Source organism: Balaenoptera ricei, chromosome 11 (assembly GCF_028023285.1).
Source record: "Balaenoptera ricei isolate mBalRic1 chromosome 11, mBalRic1.hap2, whole genome shotgun sequence".
NCBI lineage: Eukaryota > Metazoa > Chordata > Mammalia > Artiodactyla > Balaenopteridae > Balaenoptera > Balaenoptera ricei.
In genome coordinates this window covers 41,241,196-41,266,917 of record NC_082649.1, presented here as the reverse complement: position 1 = coordinate 41,266,917, position 25,722 = coordinate 41,241,196, and the positions used below count along the sequence as shown (strand labels likewise).

Genomic DNA, 25,722 nt, shown 5'->3' with positions numbered 1-25,722 from the left:
TATTTTTATTGCTATTGCAAATGGTATTTTTTTATTAAAATTTTTATTGCAGTATAACATAAAGTGCAAAAATCAAGTGCATAGCTTGACTTTTATATATGTATATAGTTATGTAACCAAATGGTACATTTTAAAAGTTACACTTTCTGACTGATGGCTGCTGATAGAAATGCAATAGATTTTATATATTGATTTTTTTTCTGTATTGATTTCCCACCCAGCAACTTTACTAAACTCACTTATTAATTCCACCTGAATTTTCTTTTGGGGTTGCTACACATGCAAATACTGTATATTTCATCTGCAAATACTGAAATTCTTGTTTCTTTCCAACGTCTATATATTTGCTGTTGTTGTTTATTGGACTGGCTAAAACTTCCATTATTGTATTGACTAGGATTACTGAGAGCAGGTTTCCTTGCCTTGTCTCTCATCTTAAGAGGAAGGCTTTCGGGCTTCCCTGGTGGCGCAGTGGTTGAGAATCTGCCTGCCAATGCAGGGGACACAGGTTCGAGACCTGGTCCAGGAAGATCCCACATGCCATGGAGCAACTAAGCCCGTGTACCACAACTACTGAGCCTGCACTCTAGAGCCAGCGAGCCACAACTACTGAAGCCCGCGCACCTACAGCCCATGCTCCGTGACAAGAGAAGCCACAACTACTGAAGCCCGCGCACCTACAGCCCATGCTCCGTGACAAGAGAAGCCACCGCAATGAAAAGCCCGCCCACCGCAATAAATAAAAAGAGGAAGGCTTTCAACACTTCACCATTATTGTGATGTGTGCTGTTGGATTTTTGAAGATGTCCTTTAACAGGCTATGTTATTTTTTTCTTCAATATCAATGGATGTTGAATATTTTGAGTAGTTTTTCTGCATCGATTAAGATGAATAAACTTTTTCCTCTTGAATGTCCATATTTCTCCTAGTCTAACATTTCTTTTTTAACTTTGATAAATGTCTTTTGATATACATTTCTTCTCATGTTTCCCTTCTCAGTTCTCTTTACCCATCCAGTGTTGGTCTTCCCCAGTTTCCTCCATCACTACTCACTCTTCAAGCTCCTGCTCCGTGTACTTTCCTAGGATTTCAAAGGTTGGGGGATGATGGCAGGGTTTTTAGACACTGTGTCTCCCCACAGTCTGCTCCCCATCACAAGCACGTTTGAATTCAAGTCAAAGCACTGGATTAGAAGATATGTGGCTTGAGTTCCAATTCGGTCAATCTCCAATTATGCACCAAGACAAATCCCTTAAGTCCCCTGCCTTTCAGTCTCATAAATAAAATCCCTGCTCTGCCTACCCCCAGGATGGTTGGTAACTAAGAGTAGTAGAACAACTCTGCAAATTATTCACAGGTAAGGGGTTGTTGTTTTTGTTACTAAGGTTATTAGAAGTAGTGTGAGATAACTGATATAGCTTGGTGGGGTTTTTTGTTTTGTTTTGTTTGGCCACGACTTGCAGCATGTGGGATCTTTGTTCCCCAACCAGGAATCGAACCCGTTCCCCTTGCAGTGGAAGCTCAGAGTCCTAACCACTGGACCGCCAGGGAAGGCCCATAGCTTGGATTTCGAAACTAGTGGAATCTAGATCCACTCCCAATCAGCAGTGTGACTTTGTACTCGTTACTTCACCTTTCTGAACTTGGCTCCTTCATCTAGCTTGCAAATAAGAAATGCAAAGCACTTGACACATAGTAAGAGCCCAGTGAATTGAGGGATCATTAAAAGGGATAATGCACGGGTACAGTTAGTCTGAAAAGCATAAAAAATATTCCATAAACGTAGGCGGTAAGGCCTCCATGGACTCTAGACTCGGAAAGACTCAAGCCAGTTCTCCAGCACCAGTAACAGCGCCCAGGTACGTAGGCGGTAAGGCGAGGAGGCTGACTGGAGAGAAAAATCCTCTCCTGGGCCTCGAATTCCACCGTCGGGCTTCCATGGAGCGCCAAGCTGTACTCAAGGTCCTTAAGTTTGGTGAGAAATGCCAAAGAGACCGGGGAATGGGCAGACTCAGCCACTCTGACACCCGCATAAGAGATCCAGCATCAACTTCCGGGATCAGTTCTAAGCATCTGGGAGACGTCGCGCACCATCCGCAATCACATCGATCCAGTCGGGACTAACGAGTGCGCTTCCTACCGCCGCCGCTAGGGGGCGCTGGTCCCGCTCCGCACCCCGCACGGGTTCTGTTTGCGCACGCGTGATTCCTTTCCTCCAGCGTCCCCGCCCCCACACGAGTTACGTTAGGGCGGCGTGTTCCCTGCAATTTCTGACGCAGCGAGCGGCGGCCGGGAGCCGAGCGGAAGTCCAGCGCGACTCCAGCTAGAGGAGGGGTGGGGTGAGAAAAGAAACAGTGAGGCCGGAAGTGTGACTAACCCGCCTGCCTCCCTGTGCAGGGGAAGCAGGAACGGGAAGGCGGTGGCCGGGCGGGGTGTGGCCTCGGGAGGTGGAGGGCGCTGCGATTGGCCCTCGGCTGTGGCGGCGGCGACGATTGGCCCCTGAGTGCGGAGCGAGGTGAGCAGGGTAGCGGCCGTTGAAATTCAAAAGTGGCGGGTGTGGCGCCGGGCTGGCAGCGCCGGAGCCCGGAACGCGCGTGCTCTGTGTCGCGAGCGCGCGAGAGAACGCGGGTCCCAGGAGCCCCGGCGCCCTGTCCTCTTCCATTGCGCTTCCCTGGCGTGTGTGGCACGGAGCTGGACATGGAGCCGCAGGTGAGTAGGGGTCGGCGCGGGGACGACAGCTGGCCGCCCCACCCCCCAGTGCTGACGTGCCGGCGGCCTCAGTTCTGCCAGCCTGCAGGGCCAAGGTCGTGCGCCCCCGCACAGTGGAAAGGGATGAGGGGTGGAGAGTGGAGAAGGCAGGGAGCAGCCCCAGGAGTGGGGGGTGGGGGGAGTCTGCCTGCCTTCCCGCAGCTTCAGGGTGTCCCCCACGCCCTTGCTCACTTTCATGTTTCCAGGATTTCCCATTTCGAATTCTCAGGCTTGTCTGAACACGTTCCCACCTGTCCATTCCTACTCGCTATTGCAGTGTGAGTTCTGAGATGACCACTAGCTCTAGGGAAGTGGTGTCTGAGGCCAAATCCCTGCTGATGTCCTCTCTCCTCTTTGCGGCCTCTTCGGGGTGTAGGAAGGGGAGAGGGGGAATGGAGTACTGTGAACTGAAGGACTCCTCATTATCTCTCCTTCCCCAGGTTTTGCAGAGATCTCTGCTCAGTGGGACTGGTTAACTTAATTTCTTCTCTCATCAGTGCCCTGCCGCACCTCACAACCACCTGCAGCCTCCCCTCCCCTCTCCAGTGGAGAGAGGTGTGTTTGTGACAGTGAGAGTGGGTTGACTTCTGGTGCCAGAAAAGGCCTCCTGCCTGAATCCTCTGTTTACTAGTATTCACATTCAGATTTACCCAAAGTCAGGTTTCAACTTGAAGAGATACTCTTTTGTATCCTGCCAGCCAGAGAGCAGAGCAGTGTGATGTGACAATGAAAAAGAATAGAAACTTTCTCATATTTATTCATCACATATTTACTGAGCACCTATTATGTCCTTGGGATGCGGCAGTGAGCAAGCAGAGATCCCTGTCATCATGGAGCTGCCATTCCATGGGGAGACAGGCAATATGTGATAAGTAAATTATATAATGCTGTTAAGAAGGTGATAAGGACTATGGAGAAAAGGAAAATTTTGAGCAGATTAAGAGAGGGAAGGGAGGCCAGCTGGCAAGATAGACTGTTAAATTGGGTTGTCTTAGTAAGCTCCATTAAGAAGGTGAGAGTTGAATAAAGACTTGAAAGAGGTGAGGGAAACAGGCAAGTAGTTATTAAGATCATTCCAGGCAGAGGGAATCCGATAGAGCAAAGCCACTAGAGTTGTGTAGCAAACCCGAAATGGAATGAGCAACGGGGAAGGTTGTGGGAAGGGATGTCAGGTAACAGAGAGGGGGGTGTTGAACGCATTGCTCCTCAAAGGGGCCGTTGTGAAGACTTTGATTTTTTTTCTCTGAGTGAGATGGGGAATCACTGGATGGTTTTAAGCAAAGAGAGACAAGATCTCTCTTACAATTTAAGATGACCACTCTGGCAGCTGCATTGAGATTAGACTGTAAGGGAGAAAGGATAGAAACAAGGAGAGCTTTTAGGAATGGGGCAGGTTTTCTCAACTTTCACATTATTGACTTCTTATGGGGGGCAGGGGGGATTGTCCTATAAGTTGTCTGTTGTTTAGCAGCATTCCTGGCTTCTCCCCACTAGATGACAGTAGCAACCCCCACCTAATCATGACAAAGTGTCTCCAGACATTATCAAACGTCCCCTGGGGAGTAAAGTCATCCCTAGTTGAGAACCATCCCTAGTTGAGAACCAGTAGAGTGTGATAATCCAGGTGACAGATGATAGTAACTTGGATCATGGTAGTAGCAGGGGAGGTGGTAACAAGTGGTCCGATTCTGGATCTATTTGGAAGATAGAGTTGGCCACGTTTGCTGATGTTAGACTTTGTGGTATGTAAGAGAATGAGAGGACTTTGGGTGTATTTGCTTGAGCAGCTGAAAGATGGATTTATATCAACTGAGATGGAGGAAGCTGCAAGAGAGCAAGGTTGAAGGAGGGTTGGATGTCAGGAGGTTAAGATTTGGATGCCTTAAGTTTGATGTGTTTATTAGGCTTCCAAGTGGAGACATTGAGAAGGTTAGTTCCACATGACTTCAGGGTCAAAGTCTGGCTGGAGACAATAGTTTGGGAGTTGTCAGCATATGAATGGTGTTTAAAGCCATAGGAGTGGCCTAGAGTGTAGATAGAGAATAGAAAGACCACTGTTAAAGTTTGGGGAGATGAAGAGGATCTACCAGGGAGGTAGGAAAACCAGGAGAGGATGGTCTCCCAGGAGCTAAATGAAGTGAGTGTATTAAGGAAGAGAGAGCGATCAGTTGTATCACATGCTGTTGATGGGTCAAGAAACAAAAAGATAAAGAACTGATTTAGCAACACAAGCAGACTTGTGACCTTGAGGGCAGTTTTGGTGGAATGGTGGGAGTGAAAGCCTGACTGGGACAGGGTTAGGAGAGAAAAACTCTTTTTGGTTGGAAGTAATAATAGCATGTATTATATACTGATTGGAATGATCCAGGAGAGAGTGAAAATGATGGTGCAGAGGAGAGAAGGAAGGGTTGCTGGAGTGCTGTTCCTGTGTGGGTGAGGGTGGGAGCGGATGCGCACGTGCAGGAGATTCCTTAGTAGCAGGGCATCCATCTCTGATCCAGGGAAGTGGGTATAGGAGGGGTTCCATGAAAATCTGTTTTTATAGAAGGTTAAGTGCATATGCTTATTGTGGAAAGTTGGGAGTCATCCTGTCTAGCTTTATAGATGGGAGAAAAATAAATACTGTACTCTTAGGAGTTGCCCTGTATAAACAAACCTTTGAACACATTTTCTGAACCCACACAAATTCCAGGGAGGTAGGTCTTTAGTTGATCCACTATGGTAGTGTAGGGAGAACGAAGGGCACAGGTAATTTAAAAATTCAGTGTTTGACCTTGAAATACTTAAAAGAAAAATTTAGTTTTCATACTACATTTGATTAAAGTGAATTAAAATCAGCATTCTTTGTGCACATTTCTGCAGGTGGCAGGAAAAGAGAACACCACCTCCTTTTTTTTTCCTTTTTATTTGTATAGGAGCCAATGGTTTGGATGTATTGCAGTTTATTTGAGCATTTCCCTGCTGGTGGACATCTAATTTCATTCCTTGAAAAATGTATTGAGGGAATTCCCTGGCAGTCCGATGGTTAGGATTCCATGCTTTCACTGCTGAGGGCGCAGGTTCGATCCCTGGTCGGGGAACTAAGATCCCACAAGCTGTTTGGCGCTGCCAAAAATTAAAAAAAAAAAGTATTGAGTTCTGCCATGTAGCAGACATTGTACTGGGCGCTCTGGTTCTTTAGTTGTGAACAAAACAGGCATGTTCTTGTGATGCTCACAGTCTAATGTAAGGAAAGACAATAAACCAATAAGCTAAAAATTTAAAACCCAGGATATCAAATTGTTTCAGAGTTTTCTCTTTAGTGATGTTCTGTGAACATCCTCAACCTCACTTTCCCAAAGTTGAACTTAGCATCTCTTAAAAATTAGCCCTTCAGGCGCTCTCAGGTCTCTCCATATTATTTCTTACAACTGCATGTGAATCTACAATGGTTTTAAAATGAGAAGTTTAATTAAAAAACAAACAAACCCAGATTTTCCTCCTGTGATCTTGGGAACCAGGGCAGGCTTCTTGGAGTCAGACTGGACTCCATCTCCTTCACTGCCTGACCTCTGGCTACTCCCCCTCCCCACCCACCCCCACGCCAGCTCTGCTTAGCCATCAGACTCTTAGAACATCCCCTCTCAACTGAGTTCCAAGAGAATTAAGATCTAATGCCCTAAGGCATCCTTTGTATCTAATGCATTAACTTCTCTCTGAGGCACCTAGGATGGTAAGAGCTGTTTTTTATATTCTTGGGAGAATTGAGAAAACAGATCATTTTCTGTAGAGCTTAATTCTCTTGTACCCCAGTTTGGAAAGGCTGCCCTAGAAAGTAAGCTCTGGGCAGGCAGGGACTTTACATTCATTACTTTCACCCCAGAGCCTAGAAGAGCAGTCATTCAACAAATCTAGTGCAACAAATCCTTGTTGAATGGATGAATGAAGGAATGACGCCATCCCTCTGCTGTGATAACCCTCATCTTCTATTTCCGTTCATTCTTTGCATTGCACACAGTTCACTTTTTCAGTAAAGATCGAGTCATACTATTCTCATGTTTAAAAATCATCAGTGTCCCTCTTGTCTTCAGTAGACCCCGGATTCCTTATCACGGCATACCACTGCCACAGTCTTTCCCTTCTACCTCTCTTCTCCTCTCCCCACTTTCTATGCACATCCCTGTGTTCGCTTGAACAGAATAATTTGTCATTCCTTACAAGTCCCTCTCCTTGCTTTCTGCTTGGAATGCTCCTCATTGGCCCAAGCCCATCAAGCCAACTCTTCCTCATCTTCAAGGCTTGGCCTAAAAATACTTTGTAGAATTGTGTCTGACACTCTCCCCATCTAAACTGGATGCCCACCCCCTCCTTTGGGATCCTTTTATGATAACACTTGGTAAAGATTTAATCATCTCTTTAAATGCTTCGCTTGCCTACTGTCCTGTCACAGTCTTGCGGGCAGGGACCACGTCTGTTACTCCAGAATCCAGATCATTTCCTGGCATGTAATAGGCACTTTGTAAATATTGAATGAATGAAGTAAACTGAAGGGCAGAGAGAGATTGGCCTTGGAATTAATAGTTACCTATAGTGAAAATCAGAAGTTGATCTATACATTGTGCTTTCCTGATGGTGGGATAGGAGTAGGGTGACCACTTGTCCTGGTTTGCATAGGAATGACCTGGTTTTAGCACTGAAATGCTGTGTCCCAAGAAACCTCTCAGTTCTTGGCAAACCAGAATAGTTGGTCATCCTACGTAGGAGTAACCATAGGGTGGGCATGATCCCCAGGCACTGAACTGGGCTGCTTAGAGGAGAGGATCTTTCTTTCCCACGCCCCTACTTCATACCTGTACTTCGGTGGTCTTCAGACTGGTCATGCCTCTGCTTCCTCGTCTTCCCCATGCAAGTCAGCCTACTTACACCTCATTATTATTAATTTATTTATTTATAAATTTATTTATTTATTTATTTTTGGCTGCATTGGGTCTTCGTTGCAGCGCGTGGGCTTTCTGTAGTTGTAGTGACCAGGGGCTACTCTTCGTTGCTGTGCGCGGGCTTCTCATTGTGGTGGTTTCTCTTGTTGCAGAGCACAGTCTCTAGGTGCGCGGGCTTCAGTAGTTGTGGCTCGCGGGCTCTAGAGCACAGGCTCAGTAGTTGTGGCTCATGGACTTAGTTGTTCCGCTGCATGTGGGATCTTCCTGGACCAGGGCTCGAACGCGTGTCCCCTGCATTGGCAGGTGGATTCTTAACCAGTGTGCCAACAGGGAAGTCCCTATTATTATTTATAATAGGCTCTTTTGTATGTTTTTCACATGCCTGATCAGAAACTGTATCTGGCTCTCCATATATGCAGGGCTAAAGCCTAAACTCCTTAGCTTGGCATCAATGCCCTATGAGACAGTGTGGTCAAGTGGTTACAAACATGGCCTCCAGAACCAGACTGTCTAGATTCTAACCCTGGCTTTGCTTTTTATTCACTGATGACTTTAGACCAGCTAGTTTACCTCTCAGCCTTCCTTCCCTCATCTGCAAAATGAGGCTAATAATAGCTCCTCCTCAGTGGGCTGGGAGGTTTAAGTCAGTTGATACAGATAAAGCATTTGAAACAGTTCCTAATAAATGTTACCTGCTCCTCCTGCCCAGTCTTCAACCTTATTCTTCCAGCTCGCTCCCTTGTTTATGATCTCAGCTTTACCTAAAAGGGCGTAGTGGTTTCCCAGCTGTACCATGTGCAAGCTTAAGGTTTTGCCTTCTGAAAGAAGTGTTCCTTTTCCCTGCTTTTTTAAGTACTGCCCTTAAACTTAGCTGAAATTCAGCATCTGTCCAGCTATTCCCTTAGGGATTGTGTTACGTCCCACCTCTCTCCATGGTTTTTAGACGGCACATCATCTGTGAGCCGCAGTTTGTGGCACAAGAGGTACTCATATAATGCTTGTTGGTGCTGATGAGAATTAGGCTGGGGGGCCATAAACGGGAGTTCTTGGGACATTTGGGCCACAGGGTATTGTCTGAAGGGTCTCTCTCTTCCCAGCAGAGGTCCCCCTTGTTGGAAGTGAAGGGGAACATAGAGCTGAAGAGAGCCCTGGCCAAGGCCCCTTCCCGGCTCCCTCTTCCGGGAAGCAGGCTGAAGAGGGGTCCTGACCAGATGGAGGAGGACTTGGAGCCTGAGAAGGTGAGCTGGGTTTGGAAATCCATGTATGTTTGTGTGTGTGTGTATAAAACCATCAGAGAGGGTAACTATGGACTCCGCCCCCCCATCCTTGTCTTTCCCCAGAAAAGGACACGAGGCCTGGGCACCAAAGTTGCCACGTCCCGCCCCAGAGCAACGGCCCTCAGCACTGTGCCACAGACACAAGGCCAGACCGCAGGTGGGCTCCAGGGCACAAAGTCCAGTTCTCTTCAACTCACTTCTTTCTTTTTCTTTTCTTTCAATCTTAGCTTATTTTGAATAGGTAATATGTTTCACTTGTTTCAAAATTCCAAAGGCACAGAAGTTGTTATACAGTGAAAAATCTCCCTCCTGCCCATGTTCCCCAGGCACCCAGTACCCCGCCAGGGGCAACTGTGAGTCCTTCCAGGGATGTTCTGTGGGTTTGCAAGCAAATATGGGCGTGTTCCCCAACATGTTTTACACACATGCTAGCGTACTTTACACCTGGTTCTGCCCCCTTGCTCTTTTTGCTTGTCTTGGCTCAACTTGTTTCTTGGCTTGTTGGTCCTAGGAAGGATATCTCTAGGAGTTGGTCAGATTTAAGGAAAGAAGGAAGTTATCTTATTTCTTCTAATCCTCTGAAAAAGCAGCTCCTCTGCCTTCAGCCCAGCCAGAGTACATGCCACCCTGAGAATCATGACTCTGCTTTTCCTCTCTCCAATCTCCCGACAGTGCCGAAAGTTCCCAGGAAGACAGGACCCCGATGTTCCACAGCTGTCGCCACAGGTAACAATACTTAAGAGCTGGGGCCGAGAAGGGATTGGGGGTAAAGGGAGAAGGATGGAGGTGGAGGGACCCTGATGCTATAATTCCTTATGTCACCTCCCCAATTCTCTAGTGCTGAAGAATCAGAAGCCAGGCCCTGCTGTTCCTGCCCAGAAGCCTGGCAGTAGGTGACAAATATAATCCTTGGGTGAGAGGCTGGGATAGGGAAGAGGAGGTGGTGAGTACCCAGAAAAATCCTTTTGGTCTCTTCCCTGTCTGAAGAAGAAGGAGATGGAGGGTCAGGTGTGAGGCCCTAAAGGCTAGGAGGGAGGAGAGAGCGAGACAGAGCCAAGAGTTCCCTGACCTTTGTCTTTTCTGTGCCCATCTTAGCAACAGCTGCTCCTCCTGTGGTGGGAAGGAAGAAACCCAGCAAACGTCCGGCCTGGGACTTAAAGGGTCAGTTATGTGACCTAAACGCAGAGCTGAAATGCTGCCGTGAGAGGACCCAGTTGTTGGACCAGGAGAACCAACAGCTGCGGAACCAGCTCAGGGAGGCCCAGCAACAGGCCACGGAACTGGGGGCAGAGCGCAGGACACTGGAAGAGGAGTTGGCCAGGATGCGTGCGCAGGCTGAGCAGGGCCAACGGGAGCTGGGGAACCTGAGCGCCCGGGTCCTGGAGCTGGAAGAGCGGCTGGGCACGCAGGAGGGCTTAGTGCAAGAGCTCCAGAAAGAACAGCTGGAATTGCAGGAGGAGCGGAGGGGACTGGCTGCCCGGCTGGAGGAGCAGGAGGTAAGGGCCAGCTTCGCGCCAAATGCTGACCCTTCTTTCTAGGTTGCCTGGAAGTCACTTTGGGCTTCGAATCCCTGACCACCTCTCACTGGCAGTACACCTCCGTTCACTACCCTGCTCCCCCGTCGCCCCCACCCCCCGCCCACTCCTGACTCTGTCTTGCTTTCTGCCCCACTTCACCCTATCCTGACTCTGTTTCCGTATCTCCCCCGGGTCTGTGTCGCCTCTACTTCTCCACCCCCTTTCTTCTTTCTCTCTTTTCCTGATAAAAATTCCCACGCATTCTCTCTCCTTCTTCTCATCCATTTGACTCCTTGGCGAGCACCAACTAGATTGCATTACTTGTAGTCTCTCAAATGACTCGATTCTCAATTCAGGGCATTTTGCATATACACGTCCCTCTTTGTGGAGTATTCTTTCTGCACTCCATCCTTCCCTTGGTCCACTCCCATACTTTTGGGTGTCAGCCTAGATATCATCCTCCTTGTGCCCCTTCTGGATGCTCCCATGGCACTCCCTATTCTAGTACTATGATTCCTATTTCCGTATCTCTTTCTTTACCAGACTGTGAAGTCCTTGGGGGCAGGGCCCAGCCCACCTCCCACCCGCGCATCCCATCATGACTTGTTCTTATTCTTGGTTGCATCTCACCCTCTGTGTCTGCTCTGTTCTGGACAGGGGAGGCTACAGGCATCAGAAGCTGCTCTGTCGGGCAGCCAAGCGGAGGTGGCATCCCTGCGCCAGGAGGCTGCAGCCCAGGCGGCCTTACTGGCTAAGCGGGAAGAACGTCTCCATGGGCTCGAGATGGAGCGCCGGCGGCTACACAACCAGCTGCAGGAACTCAAAGGCAATGTCCGTGTCTTCTGCCGGGTCCGCCCCGTCCTTCCAGGGGAGTCCACCCCACCCTCTGGCTTCCTGCTATTTCCCTCCGGCCCCAGCGGGCCCTCCGACCCTCCAACCCGGCTCAGCCTCTCCCGGTCTGACGAGCGGCGTGGGACCCTGAGTGGGGCGCCAGCCGCCCCCACCCGCCATGACTTCTCCTTTGACCGGGTATTCCCACCAGGGAGTGGACAGGACGAAGTGTTTGAAGAGATTTCCATGCTTGTCCAGTCAGCCCTGGATGGCTACCCAGTATGCATCTTTGCCTACGGCCAGACAGGCAGCGGCAAGACCTTCACCATGGAGGGTGGGCCTGGGGGAGACCCCCAGGTGGAGGGGCTGATCCCTCGGGCCCTGCGGCACCTCTTCTCTGTGGCCCAGGAGCTAGGTGGCCAGGGCTGGACCTACAGCTTTGTGGCAAGTTACGTAGAGATCTACAATGAGACTGTCCGAGACCTGCTGGCCACTGGGACCCGGAAGGGCCATGGGGGTGAGTGTGAGATTCGCCGGGCAGGGCCGGGGAGCGAGGAGCTTACTGTCACCAACGCCCGATATGTTCCTGTCTCCTGTGAGAGAGAGGTAAGCGCTGAGGGGCACTAGGCCTGGACACTGGGGAGGCATGGGCAGGGTGACAAGGATGGAGGTGGACGAGCAGGGGCAGGAGAACGTTGAGGATGAGGAAGGGTGAGTGGTGAGGGCAGGTTGCACATTCAGTTTTGGCTGGTGGGCTATGAGGTGCATCCGCCTTTGTGGAACCAAGGAGTGGAGAGAAGTGATGGGCCTGCTGAAGCAGGTGCCACTGGGCCCTGCCCGTCAATCTCAGGTCTCACCTCTGCCCACTCTTCTTGCTCAGTTCATGACATCCATGCTGGCCTCCCGGCTGTTCCTCAGCCTGCTCGTCACACCCTCAGATCAGGGCCTTTGCACGTGCTGTCTCCTTTGCCAGAACATTCCTGCTCCTCTCCTGGAAGGGCTTGCTCCCTCACTTAAGATTTTAAGGCATTGAGGCCATCCCTGGCCATCCTTTTTTTTTTTCCCTAACTTTTGGCTGCACTGCACAGCTTGTGAGATCTTAGTTCCCCAACCAGGGATTGAACCCGGGCCCCGGCAGTGAAAGCACAGAGTCCTAACCACTAGACCACCAGGGAATTCCCGCTGGCCATCCTTTCTAAAATTGCAACCGTCACCCTCACACACTATTTTTCTGTTTTATTTTACTCCTTAGTACTCTCGGACACACTGTGTATTTTACTTATTCTTTTGCTGGCTAGAAAGAAAGCATCAGGAGGGCAGGTGCTGAGTCTTGCTCATCACCTTACCTGACCTAGCTATGTACTGACTTCTGCCTGCCTTTGCCTCTTGCTGCTCTCCATCCCCAGGTGGAGGCCCTGCTCCATCTGGCCCGCCAGAACCGGGCTGTGGCCCGCACAGCCCAGAATGAGCGATCGTCACGAAGTCACAGCGTGTTCCAGCTGCAGATCTCTGGGGAGCATGCTGGCCGAGGCCTGCAGTGCACGGCCCCCCTCAGCCTTGTGGACCTGGCTGGGAGTGAGCGGCTAGACCCCGGCTTGGCCCTCGGCCCTGGGGAGCGGGAACGCCTTCGGGAAACGCAGGCCATTAACAGCAGCCTGTCCACGCTGGGGCTGGTCATCATGGCCTTGAGCAACAAGGTAGTAATGGGGTTGGGGGCAGGCGGACCCCAGGGAGAGGTTGGGGCTGGCCATGCTGAACCCAGCCCTGTCCTAACCACCTGTCCCCCGCAACCCTCTAGGAGTCCCACGTGCCTTACCGGAACAGCAAGCTGACCTACCTGCTGCAGAACTCGCTGGGCGGCAGCGCTAAGATGTGAGGGGAAGGGGTGGGCTGGGAACCACAATGTTGGGGTCAGGGTGGGGGAGGCAACACCGTGAAGACCTGGTCCAGGCTCTGCCCAGCCCCTGATGCTGGGGCTTGGCCCCCTCTCTCTCCACAGGCTCATGTTTGTGAACATTTCCCCCCTGGAAGAGAACGTCTCCGAGTCCCTCAACTCCCTACGCTTTGCCTCCAAGGTGCGGTCACTACCAGTCCCATCCCTGTCAGGCCTCCTGGGGGTTATATAGGCTTCTCCACCCCTACCTGCTGTCCTTCAGACCAGGGGGCACGGTTCATCCAGAATGGATGTACGTTTGCCAGGCATCTGGGGCACTACCTACCTGGATCCTTTTTTTTTTTTTTTTTTAACTATTGACTTTTGGGGGTTTTTAATTAAGTTTTTAAAAATAGGTAGTTGAAAGGTCAAAACTATATCAATAGAAAGCTATATACAACAAGTGAGATTTAACCACCGCCCCATCCTCATTCTCCCCACTTGCCCTAGTAATCATTTTCATCATTTATCATTTTACTTATCCTTCCAATGTTTCTTTTTGCAAATACAAGCAACATGCATGGGTTTTACCTCCTTCTTATGTAAGACATCTCTTCTCCCCCTCTCATATATTATGTTGTCCCATGCTTTTTTTTTTCTTTTTTTGATTAACGAGACAGCCCCAGGATTATTCCCCACCAGCACAGAGATGATCCCATTATTTTTACATCTGCCTAGGACTCCACTGTGTGGATGCACCAAAGTTTATCCACCAGTTCCCTCTGCTGGACACTTGGATTGTTTCCACCCTTTTACTATTACAAACAAGGCCATGTTGGCTAACTTTGTACATTATCATTTTATATTTGTTTAGTTACATCTAACTATCTAGGGAGAGATTCCTTGAAATGGAATTCCTGGATCAAAGACGTACAGGTTTTTCAGACTATTCCAAATAGTGTGAATTCAGGCTCCAATCCCCACGAAGATCAGCTGTGTCCATGGCCATGAATTCTCTAGGAGACTTAAGCTCCCTCTACTAGAGTTAAGTCAGGATGTTTCTTTACTGTCTGCCTCCAGAGGGTAATTTTTTCCTCTGGTTACTTGTTTTCCTGAGGCTATATATAGCCCTACGATGTGTTCTGGCTTTATTCGGGGTCTCTGATCATGTGTGCCCTTCTGCACTCTTGCTGCCATGGTAGTAGTCAGCCACCTTAGCACCCTGCCCTGGTCTTCTACTTTAATCAGGATTTCCCTTGCAAGCTTGCAAGTTCAAGTAAAGTTCCTTTTTTTTTTTTTTTTAAGTTTATTTATTTTTGGCTGCTTTGGGTCTTCATTGCTGCGCGTGGGCTTTCTCTGGTTGCGGCGAGCGGGGGCTGCGCAGGCTTCTTATTGCGGTGGCTTCTCGTTGTGGGAGCATGGGCTCTAGGCGCACGGGCTTCAGTAGTTGTGGCTCGTGGGCTCTAGGTGCACAGGCTTCAGTAGTTGTGGTGCAGGGGCTTAGTTGCTTTGCGGCAAGTGGGATCTGCCCGGACCAGGGCTCAAACCCGTGTCCCCTGCATTGGCAGGTGGATTTTTAACCTCTGCGCCACCAGGGAAGTCCCCAAGTAAAGTTCTATCAACATCATTAACACCCAACAACATGAACTCTTTAATATCCTCTAATACCCAGTTGATGTTGAATTTCCCGATTGTCTCAGAAATGCCTTTTATACATTAGGTTTGCTCTGTTCAGGATCAAAGCAAGGGCCGCCCATTTCATTTGGTTGAAATTGTCTCGAGTGTCTTTTAAAATTTTTATTTATTTATTTATGGCTGCATTGGGTCTTCGTTGCTGTGCGTGGGCTTTCTTTAGCTGTGGCGAGCCGGGGCTACTCTTCATTGCGGTGCGCGGGCTTCTCACTGTGGTGGCTTCTCTTGTTGCGGAGCACGGGATCTAGGTGCGCGGGCTTCAGTAGTTGTGGCACATGGGCTTAGTTGCTCCACAGCACGTGGGATCTCCCCGGACTAGGGCTTGAACCCGTGTGCCCTGCGTTGGCAGGCGGATTCTTAACCACTGCGCCACCAGGGAAGTCCGAGTTTCTTTTAATCTATAATAATCTCATCCCCTTTTATAGCATTTATTTGTTGAAGAAGTAGGGTCATTTGTCCTATAGAATATACCATATTCTAGATTTTGGCTGGTTGCTTCCTCTTTCCTTCACAATTTTTGTAGATTTAGAGGCTTGATTTGAATCAGGTTTAAATTTCATGGGGAAAAAACTTCGATGGTGTGATACACTTTCTATTGCATCATATCAGGAGGCACCTAGTATCTAGTTGTTCCACTTTTTTTCCCCCTCCCCCTAATTGTTCCACTTTTAATGATATAAAAATTGATCATTGGATTTGGGTATTGTCAGCCTGATCTATCCATTTAAACACTTCCTGTCAACTTTTTCCCCTAGTGATTTTATCAGTGATGCTATCTAGATCTATTATTAGGGAGTTTTTAAATGGTGATTTTTTAAAAATGGTGATTTTCTAATTTTCTCAGTTGTTCTACATTTATTAATCACAATTCTTCTGTAAATAACTCCCCCTTGCCATCTATTTGGTTATTCTGAAATTCAGTCCATATAGGTAAGATAGGATAAATGCTAGATTCTTTATCAATTTTCAGTATTATAAGTTGGTATCCTGGCAACTTTCAAAGGTGAACAGTGAGTTTTTATCCAGGAGGTAACATCTTACAGATGCTTGTACTTTTGGTATATATCCTTTGCGGTCATTATTCTTTCTGATGCTCAAATTGCCCATCTTTGGCCAGTGGAAGCTCCACCTTGGCTCCTGTGTCCTTTAGATAGGTCCCCAGTAGTCTTTACTCCAGATCCATCTTGTACATTTCCTCCCCTAGGCTTGGAATCATTAATTTTCCAAATAGCCTTGGTTCCTAAATTTGTGTTGTTCTTGTTTTATCTAGCTTATTAAGCATTAGTGTTGGGAGGGCTTTGGGGGTGTCTAGTCCGAGGTACTGCTAGAAACAGAAGCTCCTCTCTCTGCTCCTGTGTGGGGCTTTTGTCCCTTCTCAGGCCTTTCCTCCTCTTCCAGACCTAGAATACCTCATGGGCATGGGAGAACTGAGACCAGCCTGAACCTCCTTTCAGAGCCCTTATTTTAGGATTCTCTGAGGGCAGCCCTAATATTGGGGGTTGGGAGGTGATTTGGAGAAAACTGTTCTTTTGGTTACTCTGAAAACTTTATTTTGTTTGTCTAAACCCCCTGCCCGCAGGTGAACCAGTGTGTTATTGGTACTGCCCAGGCCAATAGGAAATGAAGATGGATCTAGATTTTGTGTGTGTGTGTGTGTGTGTGTGTGTGAGACACACGGGGAAGGGGGTGCGGTGGGGGGTGCTTTATTGGGAGGGGGGCACTGTGATACCTGGGCCTATGAAATAAAGAAGAGGGATTTTTGTTTTTTGTTTTTTTTTTTAATAAAGGTTTTATTAGCGGTTGCCCAATAAGGGAGATATTTTTCCTACCTGTAAAGATGGAAACTGTGGATCTTCCATTCTGCCAAGCATTTGTGTGTGTTGCGCGGGGTTAGGGCTTCGGCTTTTCTCCCTAACAGACAATCCCCGGAGTGGGGTGGCCTCCAGCTCCCATACCCTGCCCCCGTCGTCCACGCCTAGGAGTTGCCCACTAGGTATCCACAGTCACTAGTTCTGTTTCCCCTTTGCCAAAGGCCACCCCAGCCCGGGGCAGGAACTCCTCTGGCGAGTGTGGGAAGGTAGGAACCCGAGCCCAGGGGCGTGGCTGGCGCTCCCTCCCACAAACTGCTGGCTCTTTCCTCCCGCTCTTTCCCTGCCTTCCCGTTCGAACCGCCGGGGCTGGCCCCGCCCGCTGCCCATTGGCTGGCTCTCGGCGGCGTCACCGCCTCGGTATTAGCCCTCCCGGTCCGTGGGCCCGCCTTAGAAGCGCGGGGCGGGACACAAGCACCGACTCCCTCGTGCCAACCGCCGAGGGCCACCGCCCCGTAAAGGAGGGGCTGGGTCCTCCCAGGTGCCGCGCGCGCGGGAGGGGTCACGCGTGCGCAGAAGCGCGGCGACGGTGGGCGGGGGGGGCAGCTAGGCACAGCGGGGGCGGGGCCGGAGCAAAGGCGGGGGGGGAGGGCGGGGCACTCGAGGGAGGAGGGCGTGGCGGGGGCAATGAGAAGGGTGAGTGGAGGGCGGGGTCGTGAACTAGGGCCGGGGGGGGTGGGACTTGGAATGACCCTGAAGGTTAAGGGGGCAGTTAACGGATATGGCATGGGGTGAGGGCTCGGCCGGAGGCCGGCGGCCGGGAGGGGGAATTTCCTCCTGCCCCGAGGGCAGGTCTCCCTTTGGAGGATGGGGCTGCGGGGATTCCCTCTCCCGCCGGGTCCGACAGTCCGCCCGCCCCATCCGCGGAGAAGGCGCTGCTTGCTCGGCACCCACCAGGCCTGTTGGAGGTGAGGGAGGTGGGGTGAGGTGGGGCCCGCCCCCCTACCCCCCGGCTCCTCCTTCCCCCCAGTCCTCCCCTCCCACCACCCTCCCCCCGAGCCGGTTTGTCCCTCCCCTCCCCTTTCCTCCCCTTCCCTTCCCTTCCCTTCCCTCCCCTCCCCTCCTTCCCCCCGCCGCCTCCTCCTCCTGCCGCTGCCGCTGCTTTGGCTGCTGCGTCATACGCCCCAGAGCCGCCGGGACGGAGGGGCTGGGCCTGGGGACCCCCCGGTCTCTGCCTGCACGCCCCCCGACGCCCAGACGTGCCCTCCCCGCGCGGGGGGTTCGCCTCGGTCTCCCACGTCTGCCTCTGCCCGGCTCCCGGCGGCCCCAGCTGTCACTGGTAAGGAGGCGGCGGGAGGCGCCCGTGGGGGGGCAGGGAGCCGGGGGTCGGCGCGCAGGGCGCGGGCGGGAGAGCCGCGCCGCCTGGGCATCGGGTCGGGCCGACTCAAGTCCCCTCTCGGACTCGCCGTCATGGGGAGTAGAGACCGAGACTGGGACACGCCCCCCTCCCGGGGCACTCAGGGAAGTTATCTAACCCGGGGGTGGGAGCCCCGAATTTAAGGGTGACCTGACATAACCTGGCATCAAGATGATTGTTCTGAATGAGACACGCGGGCCCGGGAGGCAATCGTTTCCACTCTGGAAAACATCTCTAGAAAAAGCTCCTAAAACACATCTCTGGGAAACAGTACCCCAATTATGATCCTTCTAAACAGCAGTAGAAGGTGGTAGTAGAAATTGAGTGGTAACCTTTGCCTCTGCAACCATCGTTTCTGTTAAAATCTCAAGGCCAGGATATAACATCCCAGGGGAGCTCTGGAAGCTGGGAAACTAGAGAACTAGGTTGGTAGGGGGGGTAGGGAGAAGAGAGCCAGTGGTGACTGTGTTGGGAGAGTTGGAGTTAAGAAGCTCGGGAGGGGGGCCCAGTGGTTTCCTATCCAGGTGTCTCAGGGAAATGGAGACTGGGGGCACACCTGCTTGAGTCCTTGACAGAAAAATAGGCAAAGAAAATGGGGACCAGTTCCTCAGTATTCATAACTTTCTCCTCCCATCCCATTTCTAGCTAGGCCCCCCCAGGATGCAATGGCACAGCCCCCCCGGCTGAGCCGCTCTGGTGCCCCCCCACTTTGGGACCCAGCTTCCCCTGCTCCCACCTCAGGCCCCAGGCCTCGACTTTGGGAGGGTCAAGATGTGCTGGCCAGATGGACAGATGGGCTGCTATACTTGGGGACCATCAAAAAGGTAAGACCTTTGATCTCTGACTTGTCACCTTTTCTCATTTCCCTTATCTAGTTCTGACTTCCATTTGATCTTCTGTGTTCACCCATTCCAGGTGGACAGTGCTCGGGAGGTGTGTCTGGTCCAGTTTGAGGATGATTCCCAGTTTCTGGTTCTATGGAAAGACATCAGCCCTGGTGAGAGGCCTGAGGGTGTGCATCCCGTGGAAAACAGAAACCTGGTATGGGGGGCAGAAAAGGCTTAAGGACAGGCCTTCTGACACTCTGTTCTTCACAGCTGCCCTCCCTGGGGAGGAACTCCTCTGCTGTGTATGTCGCTCTGAGACTGTGGTCCCTGGGAACCGGCTGGTCAGCTGTGAGAAGTGTCGCCACGGTGAGAGAGCGGGACACCTGAATGGTCCAGCTTGCCCTGGGCCTTCCAGGCTGCCTCTCACTCTTCCCTCTAGCACTGGTCCTTATACCACCTGTCCTGGCCTGAGTCCCCAAGTCACTGCTCTGGCCCGTCTCCTCAACCCTGTAACCTCACTCCCTTCCAGCACAGGGAGCGGCAAACATGGGATGGGACGTGTGAGCTCTGCAGGCAGAAAGTAGTTCAAATACACCCTTTTCTATCCATATGACCTTGGGCAAGTCCCTAAACTTTTAAGAGCCACAGCTGCCTCACCTGCTATTAAAATAAAGGTAACACGCCCACCCCAGCAGGACCACGGTCAAGAATGAAATGAGATGGGTAAGACTCCTCCTGTGCCAACACCTAGTGCAGACAGGTATGCAACGCAATGAGTGGTCTATCAATACTATCGTTATTCAGCTTATCACCAGGACTGCCACGTTCCAAGGGCCCCAGCCCCCGGAGAGGGAGAGGGCACATCCTGGGTCTGCCGCCAGTGCGTCTTTGCCATCGCTACCAAGGTAAAGGCAGCTTCCTGTGGGAGCCTCCCACCCCCAGCCTCTCCCGAGTCCTTTCTTCCCCCACCCCTGAGGCCGCCTGCCTGTTCCACCTGCAGAGGGGAGGTGCGCTGAAGAAGGGCCCCTATGCCCGGGCCATGCTGGGCATGAAGCTCTCCCTGCCGTACGGACTAAAGGGGTTGGACTGGGACGCTGGGCATCTGAGCAACCGGCAGCAGAGCTACTGTTACTGTGGTGGCCCTGGGGAGTGAGTAGTGAGGGGCGGGGGTTAGGGAATGAGTTGTGGGGGCGGTGGTGGATGCAGGGAATGAAGGAGAAAGAACGGTGGCTGGCTGGAGTGTTGAAGGTGTGGGAGAAGGTGGTGAGCTGGGTTTGGGGCAGTTAAGGAGGGGTATTTGGGGGTCACTGGTCCCGTGTTTCCCCTCAGGTGGAACCTGAAGATGCTGCAGTGCAGGAGCTGCCTACAGTGGTTCCATGAGGCCTGCACCCAGTGTCTGAGCAAGCCCCTCCTCTACGGGGACAGGTGAGCCTGGCTGGGCTCTCCAAGAGCTCTGCTCCATCACCTCCGTCCCCCACCCTTCCATCCCAGACCTGGTCTCTTCCCAACCTCTGCATCTTTGCTTACCCGTTGGCCCCGTCCTTGCTTGGGAGTCCCCCCCCCCACCAGCATGATGTAGTTTTCCTGTAAAAAGTATTTTTCTCCCTCTTGCCCATGTCCAGGTTCTATGAGTTTGAATGCTGTGTGTGTCGGGGGGGCCCTGAGAAGGTCCGGAGGCTACAGCTTCGCTGGTGAGCTGGATGGGGCATGACCTCAGTGTAACTCCTCCCTCAGCACCCCCAGTTTTTCACCTTACAGGCCCCAGCCCCCCGCCTTGGGACACCCCCTGGCTTTTGTAACCCTTCTACCACCTTGACAAGTTAATGTTTCTCCAGGGTGGACGTGGCTCATCTTGTTCTCTACCACCTCAGCGTTTGCTGTAAGAAAAAATACTTTGATTTTGACCGTGAGATCCTCCCCTTCACCTCTGAGAATTGGGACAGTTTGCTCCTTGGGGAGGTAAGGGGTAGTGCAGCTCTGGGGGTCAGGGTGGACTAGGGAGATGTGGAGAAGAGGGGAAGGGGGAGAATCACTGCTCCCCTGACCCCATTTTCCTTCCCCTCCCCCAGCTCTCAGACACCCCCAAGGGAGAACGTTCTTCCAGGCTCCTCTCTGCTCTCAATAGCCACAAGGACCGGTGAGTTGGAGGGAGGCCCAGAAAGAGATGGAGATATGGTATGGCAGCCTGGGAGGGGAGGGGAGGGGAGGGGCTGCAGCCCACCTGGAAGATCACCTCTGAAAAGGACTGAGTAATGGCACAGGAGGGTCCCTTTTCTACAGCACTGACCTTATATTATTTCTCTCCTTACCCCAGTTTCATTTCAGGGAGGGAGATTAAGAAGAGGAAATGCTTGTTTGGTCTCCATGCTCGGATCCCTCCCCCTGTGGAGCCCCCTACTGGAGATGGAGCCCCCACCAGGTCACTGGTCCAGGGGGGATGGGGAAGTTCTCAGGGTGTATGTATGGAAACGGGGAGGTCTTGGGGTGTCCGGGAGGGGGCTGGGGGGATAAGGAGGCCTCTTACAGCTTCCCTTCAGGGCAGGGCCCTGGGGGAGGGGTCTCACGTCCCCTGGGGAAGCGCCGGAGGCCGGAGCCAGAGCCCCTGAGGAGGAGGCAGAAGGGGAAAATGGAGGAGCTGGGGCCACCCTCAGCAGTGCGCAACCAGCCCGAGCCCCAGGAGCAGAGGGAGCGGGCTCGTCTGCAGAGGGCACTGCAGGTACAAGGGCAGGGGCACCCCGTGGGGCAAATGGTGGTGTGGGAAGAAATCAAGGATTATCTCTCAGTCCTCTGCTCCTTCTAGGCCTCAGTGTCTCCACCACCCTCCAGCCCTAACCAGAGTTACCAGGGCAGCAGCGGCTACAACTTCCGGCCCACAGATGCCCGCTGCCTGCCCAGGTCAGTGCACCTCCTGCCTCCAGCCAGGTGTACTCCCTTGGAACCTCTCTTCCAGTCGTCTACATCTTCTGGACTTTCTCACCCAGAATTCTTTCCCCTCTCTCCCTTGGCTGCCCACTTCTTTTCCTAGAGAGACCTAGAGCCAATGTCTGCTTCCCAGTATTCTGGGGACAGGGGTTCCTTGAGGGTAGTGTTTGAGCTCTGCCCTCTCAGGGGAGAGGGTCCTGTTCCCCTGCTTCGGGTCCTGACTTTCCCCCTCCCCCAACCCTAGCAGTCCCATCCGGATGTTCGCTTCCTTCCACCCCTCTGCCAGCACCGCAGGGACCTCTGGGGATGGTGAACCCCCAGACAGGTGAGATTCTACTCCTTTACCTGTGATACCTCTGTGCTCTTCGCCTCTGTGCTCTTAAGTTCCTTGGTCTCTAACCGTTTTTTTTGTTCCTCTAATCCACATACGGTCTCCATTTCTGGTCAGTCCTTAATCTCCGTCTGGACTGACAATTGCCTTCTCTCCCTAGGTCACCCCTGGAACTTCACATTGGTTTCCCCACAGACCTCCCTAAAAGTGCCCCCCACTCGATGACTGCCTCATCTTCCTCAGTCCCAGCCCCCTCCCCAGGTCTTCCTAGACGCTCAGCACCCCCTTCTCCCCTGTGCCGTAGTTTGTCTCCTGGAACTGGGGGAGGAGTCCGAGGTGGGGTCGGCTACCTGTCCCGAGGGGACCCCGTCCGGGTCCTTGCTCGGAGAGTACGGCCTGATGGCTCTGTGCAGTACCTGGTTGAGTGGGGAGGAGGGGGCATCTTCTGAACGGCCTGCCTCTGCCCACTTACTTCCCCATTCACATACACCGGCACTTTCATACCCTGACCTCTGACCTCACCTACAGCTGGGATGTACCTGGGGCTGTAGGGGGTACTTCGCCCTACTGCCCAGGCTGGAATCCAGGTGGGGGGTTGGGGAAGAGGCTCTCTCTTCTCTACTCCCTTCATGATTCCTGACCCTTCCCCCATTCCTCTTCCCATTTCCTTTGATGTTATTTTGTTACAGCTTTTTAAATATTTTTAAAAATTATTTAACCCCTGGGGACGGAGACTGAGGAGGGGAGGATGATAAAGGATCCTGGGCTCTGTATCATTGAAATAAAGATAAATAAACTTAGCAGCTGTGAGTCATTCTGAAAGATGAGAACAAAGGGACTAGAAGCACTTCTGATCTTCCCAACCAAATTCACTTTTTGACAAGGAAAAAGGAAAATGACAGAACTAAAGCTTTATTAAGGGTCCGGTCATCACCTGGAAGGCTGGGGGCACTGAAGTATATGAAGGGAACGTGGCAAAAACAAAGGCTCATCACGGTGGGGCTGTGCCGGACTCAGGAACTGACCCTGTAACCTGGCGCACCCAATGCAGGTACGGGGAGTTCCCCTGTTCCACAGGCAATGCAATCACCTCGGCCACTTCGTAAGGGTGCACAGAACTGGGAAAAAGATGGGGGATCACTCAAAGATTTACCCGAAGGAGCCCACCCCCTCAGACTGCCCAGCAAGTCTCACCCCACAGGACACACCCTCACCTCTACCCATAAAGTCCTCACCGAACAAAATCTGTCAAAGCTGGAACCAAGGAACTTTGGGTCTTAATCATCTAAGGGGGGGAAGACAGTTGAATCAAAGGGTGAAATTGATTTCAGGATCTCAGACGAGGGACGGGGATCAAAGTAAGTGGTCAGGGAATTAAGTTTTTGTTGGGTGAGGGAACGTTTCTCACCATCAGCACTTCACTGTCCTCCTCAATCTTTCCTTTCCACTCATAGCTGAAAAGGTCAGGAAGAGAGCGTTGTGGCAGCAAAGATTTCCCCAAAGGAAAAAAGACTGCCAGTCAGACCCGAAAGGTAGGTTAACCCCCCCAACTTCTATGACTCACATGGATGTAATCTGAGGAATGAGGTTGACGCAAGCTGCCAGGTGCTTCTCCACCACAGCCCTGAAGGTGAAGAGACAGCCCCATTTAGAGACCCCGTGACCCGGATTTTTGCACTGGCAGCCCAGAGACAGGCAGGAAGCAGCGGGAGGACACTCTTCTCCCCCACCTCCAACTCTCCCTTCCTAAGCATCCTTCCTCGCTCCACACTGAGGTCCCCACCTGGCGATCTCCTTGGCGACCTTCTCGTTGGGGCAGGTGACAAAGGCTGCAGAGACCGAGCCGGCAACATAGGCGGAGCCCGAGGCCGGCGAGGGCTGGGACGGGGGGCTTCCTGAAGCCATGGACAGGAGGGCTCGGGGTAGCAACAGAAGGCGGTAGACTACAGGCAGCAGGGCCGGCATCCAAAGAAGCGAGAGGAGCAGAGCGGCCTGAGAGCAGGAGGTGAATTCTGTGTCTCCCCATAAATACCCCAGGAAATTGCACCCCGGGAACCCTTTGCGTGGATAGACACTCAGGCTCTGCCTTCCCTCTTCTGCACCCCGAAGGAAAAGGTCCCTGAAGCTGAGAGAGAAACTTGGAAAATTAAGACAAAGACTCGGTTTTCACTACCTCCTCCGGGCCAACCTCTGGGATTTGGGGTGCGGGTGGTGGTCGAAGCTTCGAGGACCGGAAGAGGCGGGGCCGGTCACTCACCCCTCCGCCGAGCAGGAATGCGGGAGCCCGCCCCCCCCTCATGCAGCCTATGCTGGTAGAGGAGAGTTGAATATCAAAGGCCACACGTTACGCCGAGAAAGGGCCCCAAAGCTAGGAAGAGCGGCCTCTTCTTACCTGGGCAGCAGCCACGTGATAAGAAAACAGCGCTGGCCACGTGACAGTAGAAGCCGGACCGCCCTAACCCCCAGAGCCAGCCAATCCTTGCCCTCACGTGGCCCAGTTTGTCCCGCCTCCTAGTGAGGGAGGGGCGAAGAGGGATCCAACCAATCAACAAACGGATCTGCAGACGTGCACGGAAATGGGACACCCGTTTCCGTGTAAACCGGAAACGGCCTATTGCAGGCTGAGGAGAGCTGCAGCGGCGTTCCACTGTCACGTGAGGGGGCTGGTCCCCTCAGGCGGCGGTACCTCAATGAGCTACGCGAAGAGACCAATCGCGGGACAGCCTCGCAGGCCACGTGATGAGAGACCTGGCGCAAGGAAAGGGGGTCTGGAGACCCCGCAGAGTTGATGCGTCAGGTTGTGGAGTGGGGAGTCATCCTTAAACCCCAGAATGTGCCTAGTAACAGCCCCTAAACTGTTCCCGAGGCCTTAAGGAGTGGGAGGGTCTTAGGAGATTGAACCTCAGGGGGTGGAGAGAACGCCCCCTGCCATTTTGGTTAGGAGTGACAGATGCCTGAATTGGGGAATGCACAAGTATTACCTGAGGAACCAGCTGTCCCTGGCAGCTGTCCCTGGGTAGGGGGGAGTGATTAGGCAGACACGGCATGGCAAGACCATGCCTAGGTGAGGAAAGATGCATTTTAAAAAAAGGACAGAGTGAGACCCTGTAAATGGGATAGAAGATGATTAAAATGGGGCTGAGGGCGCTCAGCTCTCTTAACTGAAACCCCAAAGCTGGAGACAGACTGGTGAATCGGTATGGGGTGTGGAGGAAGGGCTGCAGGTTGGGGATATGGAGAGGACACCAGGAAGTAGTGATGGTTCTTTTGTCCCTTATCCCCTTGCTGTTTCACTCTCCGGGACAGGTCTACCTCTCAGTCTTGGGTCTCCTTCCCTTAACCCATCCCCCTAGGAGCCAGGACCTGTCCTACATAACCTCCCTGGGGCCCAAGCACATCCTGTGACCCAAAAATGGAGACAGGGGCCAATGAGAGGAGAAATAGGTGGGAGGAGGCAGGGAGAAAAACGCTCTGCGTCACCCCCTACCCAGTACTCCCCCTCCCTCCTAGGTCTGGGGTCTCTGGTCTGCTCTGTGGGTATGACTGGGCATTTCCCAGGCTGA

The 25,722-nt window shown here is 52.1% G+C and overlaps 3 protein-coding genes across 18 annotated transcripts; 2 read left to right on the top strand and 1 right to left on the bottom strand.

Annotated features, from left to right (window-relative positions):
• Window positions 1-2,342: 2,342 nt before the first annotated feature.
• Window positions 2,343-16,519, top strand: KIFC1 (kinesin family member C1). 3 transcript variants are annotated; one of them, XM_059937515.1, is made up of 11 exons: window positions 2,343-2,515; window positions 8,765-8,902; window positions 9,005-9,098; window positions 9,614-9,667; window positions 9,780-9,830; window positions 10,037-10,437; window positions 11,116-11,895; window positions 12,696-12,986; window positions 13,088-13,161; window positions 13,289-13,364; window positions 16,434-16,519. In XM_059937515.1, the coding sequence occupies exons 2-11, from the start codon at window positions 8,876-8,878 to the stop codon at window positions 16,476-16,478; spliced, it is 1,893 nt and encodes a 630-aa protein (XP_059793498.1). In that variant the 5' UTR covers window positions 2,343-2,515; window positions 8,765-8,875; the 3' UTR covers window positions 16,479-16,519. The 3 variants fall into 3 exon arrangements, with proteins under 3 accessions (XP_059793498.1, XP_059793497.1, XP_059793496.1); XM_059937514.1 differs by lacking the exon at window positions 2,343-2,515 and adding an exon at window positions 2,587-2,709; XM_059937513.1 differs by lacking the exon at window positions 2,343-2,515 and adding an exon at window positions 2,587-2,709 and having other exon boundaries at window positions 8,762-8,902.
• An 887-nt stretch (window positions 16,520-17,406) lies between these two features.
• Window positions 17,407-22,959, top strand: PHF1 (PHD finger protein 1). 11 transcript variants are annotated; one of them, XM_059938930.1, is made up of 15 exons: window positions 17,408-17,630; window positions 18,821-18,903; window positions 18,995-19,076; window positions 19,177-19,272; window positions 19,711-19,811; window positions 19,907-20,055; window positions 20,236-20,331; window positions 20,529-20,597; window positions 20,742-20,865; window positions 20,976-21,043; window positions 21,221-21,325; window positions 21,433-21,622; window positions 21,707-21,801; window positions 22,076-22,153; window positions 22,320-22,959. In XM_059938930.1, the coding sequence occupies exons 1-15, from the start codon at window positions 17,444-17,446 to the stop codon at window positions 22,606-22,608; spliced, it is 1,812 nt and encodes a 603-aa protein (XP_059794913.1). In that variant the 5' UTR covers window positions 17,408-17,443; the 3' UTR covers window positions 22,609-22,959. The 11 variants fall into 11 exon arrangements, 7 of the variants coding, with proteins under 7 accessions (XP_059794919.1, XP_059794913.1, XP_059794914.1 ...); XM_059938929.1 differs by having other exon boundaries at window positions 17,409-17,630; window positions 22,073-22,153; XM_059938932.1 differs by lacking the exon at window positions 17,408-17,630 and adding an exon at window positions 17,638-18,001 and having other exon boundaries at window positions 18,725-18,903; window positions 22,073-22,153.
• A 96-nt stretch (window positions 22,960-23,055) lies between these two features.
• Window positions 23,056-24,628, bottom strand: CUTA (cutA divalent cation tolerance homolog). 4 transcript variants are annotated; one of them, XM_059938928.1, is made up of 6 exons: window positions 24,552-24,628; window positions 23,943-24,151; window positions 23,724-23,783; window positions 23,568-23,613; window positions 23,395-23,444; window positions 23,056-23,277 (listed from the first exon to the last, which is right to left on the bottom strand). In XM_059938928.1, the coding sequence occupies exons 2-6, from the start codon at window positions 24,122-24,124 to the stop codon at window positions 23,151-23,153; spliced, it is 465 nt and encodes a 154-aa protein (XP_059794911.1). In that variant the 5' UTR covers window positions 24,125-24,151; window positions 24,552-24,628; the 3' UTR covers window positions 23,056-23,150. The 4 variants fall into 4 exon arrangements, with proteins under 4 accessions (XP_059794911.1, XP_059794908.1, XP_059794909.1 ...); XM_059938925.1 differs by lacking the exon at window positions 24,552-24,628 and adding an exon at window positions 24,333-24,545; XM_059938926.1 differs by lacking the exon at window positions 24,552-24,628 and adding an exon at window positions 24,417-24,545.
• Between the last annotated feature and the right edge of the window lie 1,094 nt (window positions 24,629-25,722).

Bases quoted from the DNA above. Each gene is read 5' to 3' on its own strand.
- CUTA (XM_059938925.1), bottom strand. From the start codon at position 24,458: ATGAGGGGGGGGCGGGCTCCCGCATTCCTGCTCGGCGGAGGGGTGAGT. The intron at 23,614-23,723 runs GTGAGTCATAGA...TGACCTTTTCAG, and splicing joins ATTCCTCAGATTACATCCAT to CTATGAGTGGAAAGGAAAGA. The intron at 23,278-23,394 runs GTGAGGACTTTA...TCTTTTTCCCAG, and splicing joins GCTTTGACAGATTTTGTTCG to TTCTGTGCACCCTTACGAAG.
- PHF1 (XM_059938929.1), top strand. From the start codon at position 17,444: ATGGCATGGGGTGAGGGCTCGGCCGGAGGCCGGCGGCCGGGAGGGGGA. The intron at 19,273-19,710 runs GTGAGAGAGCGG...ATCGTTATTCAG, and splicing joins CTGTGAGAAGTGTCGCCACG to CTTATCACCAGGACTGCCAC. The intron at 20,332-20,528 runs GTGAGCCTGGCT...GCCCATGTCCAG, and splicing joins CCCCTCCTCTACGGGGACAG to GTTCTATGAGTTTGAATGCT.
- KIFC1 (XM_059937513.1), top strand. The intron at 9,668-9,779 runs GTAACAATACTT...CCAATTCTCTAG, and splicing joins TTCCACAGCTGTCGCCACAG to TGCTGAAGAATCAGAAGCCA. The intron at 11,896-12,695 runs GTAAGCGCTGAG...CTCCATCCCCAG, and splicing joins CTGTCTCCTGTGAGAGAGAG to GTGGAGGCCCTGCTCCATCT.